Source organism: Nanorana parkeri, unplaced genomic scaffold (assembly GCF_000935625.1).
Source record: "Nanorana parkeri isolate BGI_ZX_2015 unplaced genomic scaffold, ASM93562v1 scaffold244, whole genome shotgun sequence".
NCBI classification, from domain to species: domain Eukaryota; kingdom Metazoa; phylum Chordata; class Amphibia; order Anura; family Dicroglossidae; genus Nanorana; species Nanorana parkeri.
In genome coordinates, this window is record NW_017306512.1 from 1234754 (window position 1) to 1235657 (window position 904).

General features: G+C 55.6%; 1 protein-coding gene across 1 annotated transcript in view; it reads left to right on the forward strand.

Annotated features, from left to right (window-relative positions):
* The first annotated feature begins 434 nt into the window (after nt 1–434).
* LOC108787152 (cytochrome P450 3A19-like) overlaps nt 435–904 on the forward strand; it is a 38860-nt gene continuing 38390 nt past the window's right edge. Inside the window, exon 1 of the mRNA XM_018556625.1 lies at nt 435–617. Within this exon, the coding sequence (XP_018412127.1) occupies nt 435–617 (183 nt within the window). The remainder of the gene's footprint in view (nt 618–904) is intronic.

The window sequence follows — 904 nt, forward strand, 5'->3', positions numbered from 1 at the left end:
GCGAGGTAATACCCCGAAAGGTGGCTGGAGGAGATCCCAGCGTGCGGCCTCGTGTCCCGCCGCCGCCATCTTGCCGCCGTCCATTGCTCCCTGTGAGTGCTCACGCCGGACCTTGTGCATGGAGGGAGTAGCTGCAGACGCTGCTGAGGTGGCGCTGGCCCCTCCGGAGCAGCCTGTCTCCCCATCGACCACAAGTAAGGAGAGGGCTGAGCTATCCTGGAGGCCATAGAGGGCTGTAAAATCGCCCTCACAGCCAAAATAGACCATCTGGCAGTGGAGTGCACATTGATCAGACATGATCTGGACAAAATTCGGGGCAGGCTGTCCCAGGCGGAGGCGCGGGTGTCTGGGGTGGAGGACTCGGTACAGGAGCATGAATAGAGAGGGGCACTCGCCAGGGATGCCCATTGTCACCGAGCTTGTTTGCTTTGGTGATGGAGCCCCTGGTGATTGCTCTCCGCTCGTCGCGAGAGATCTGCGGCCTAAGAATAAGCGGTATAGAGGAAAGACTGGCACTGTATGCGTACGACCTTATCCTGTTCCTAGCAGACGCGGGCCAGTCACTACGGGAAGCACTGAGAATTTTAGACACCTTTGCAAGCTTCTCGGGGCTGCGGGTAAATTGGTCTAAGTCCCATGTAGTCCCCCTAGATCCACAGACCAGATCGAGCGCAGACAACTCCCTCCCTTTACAGTGGGTTGACAAAATCACTTATCTAGGAATCCAGCTCACTAAATCGGTTAGGGATTATTACACCCTCAATCTTCTCCCACTGTTGTCCCAGCTTAAGACGCGGGTGGAGTCTTGGAAACATCTCCCCCTGTCCCTGGTGGGCAGGGTTAACCTGATCAAAATGAACATTTTGCCTGTTTTCCTGTATTATCTTAGGAACTCGCCAGTCTG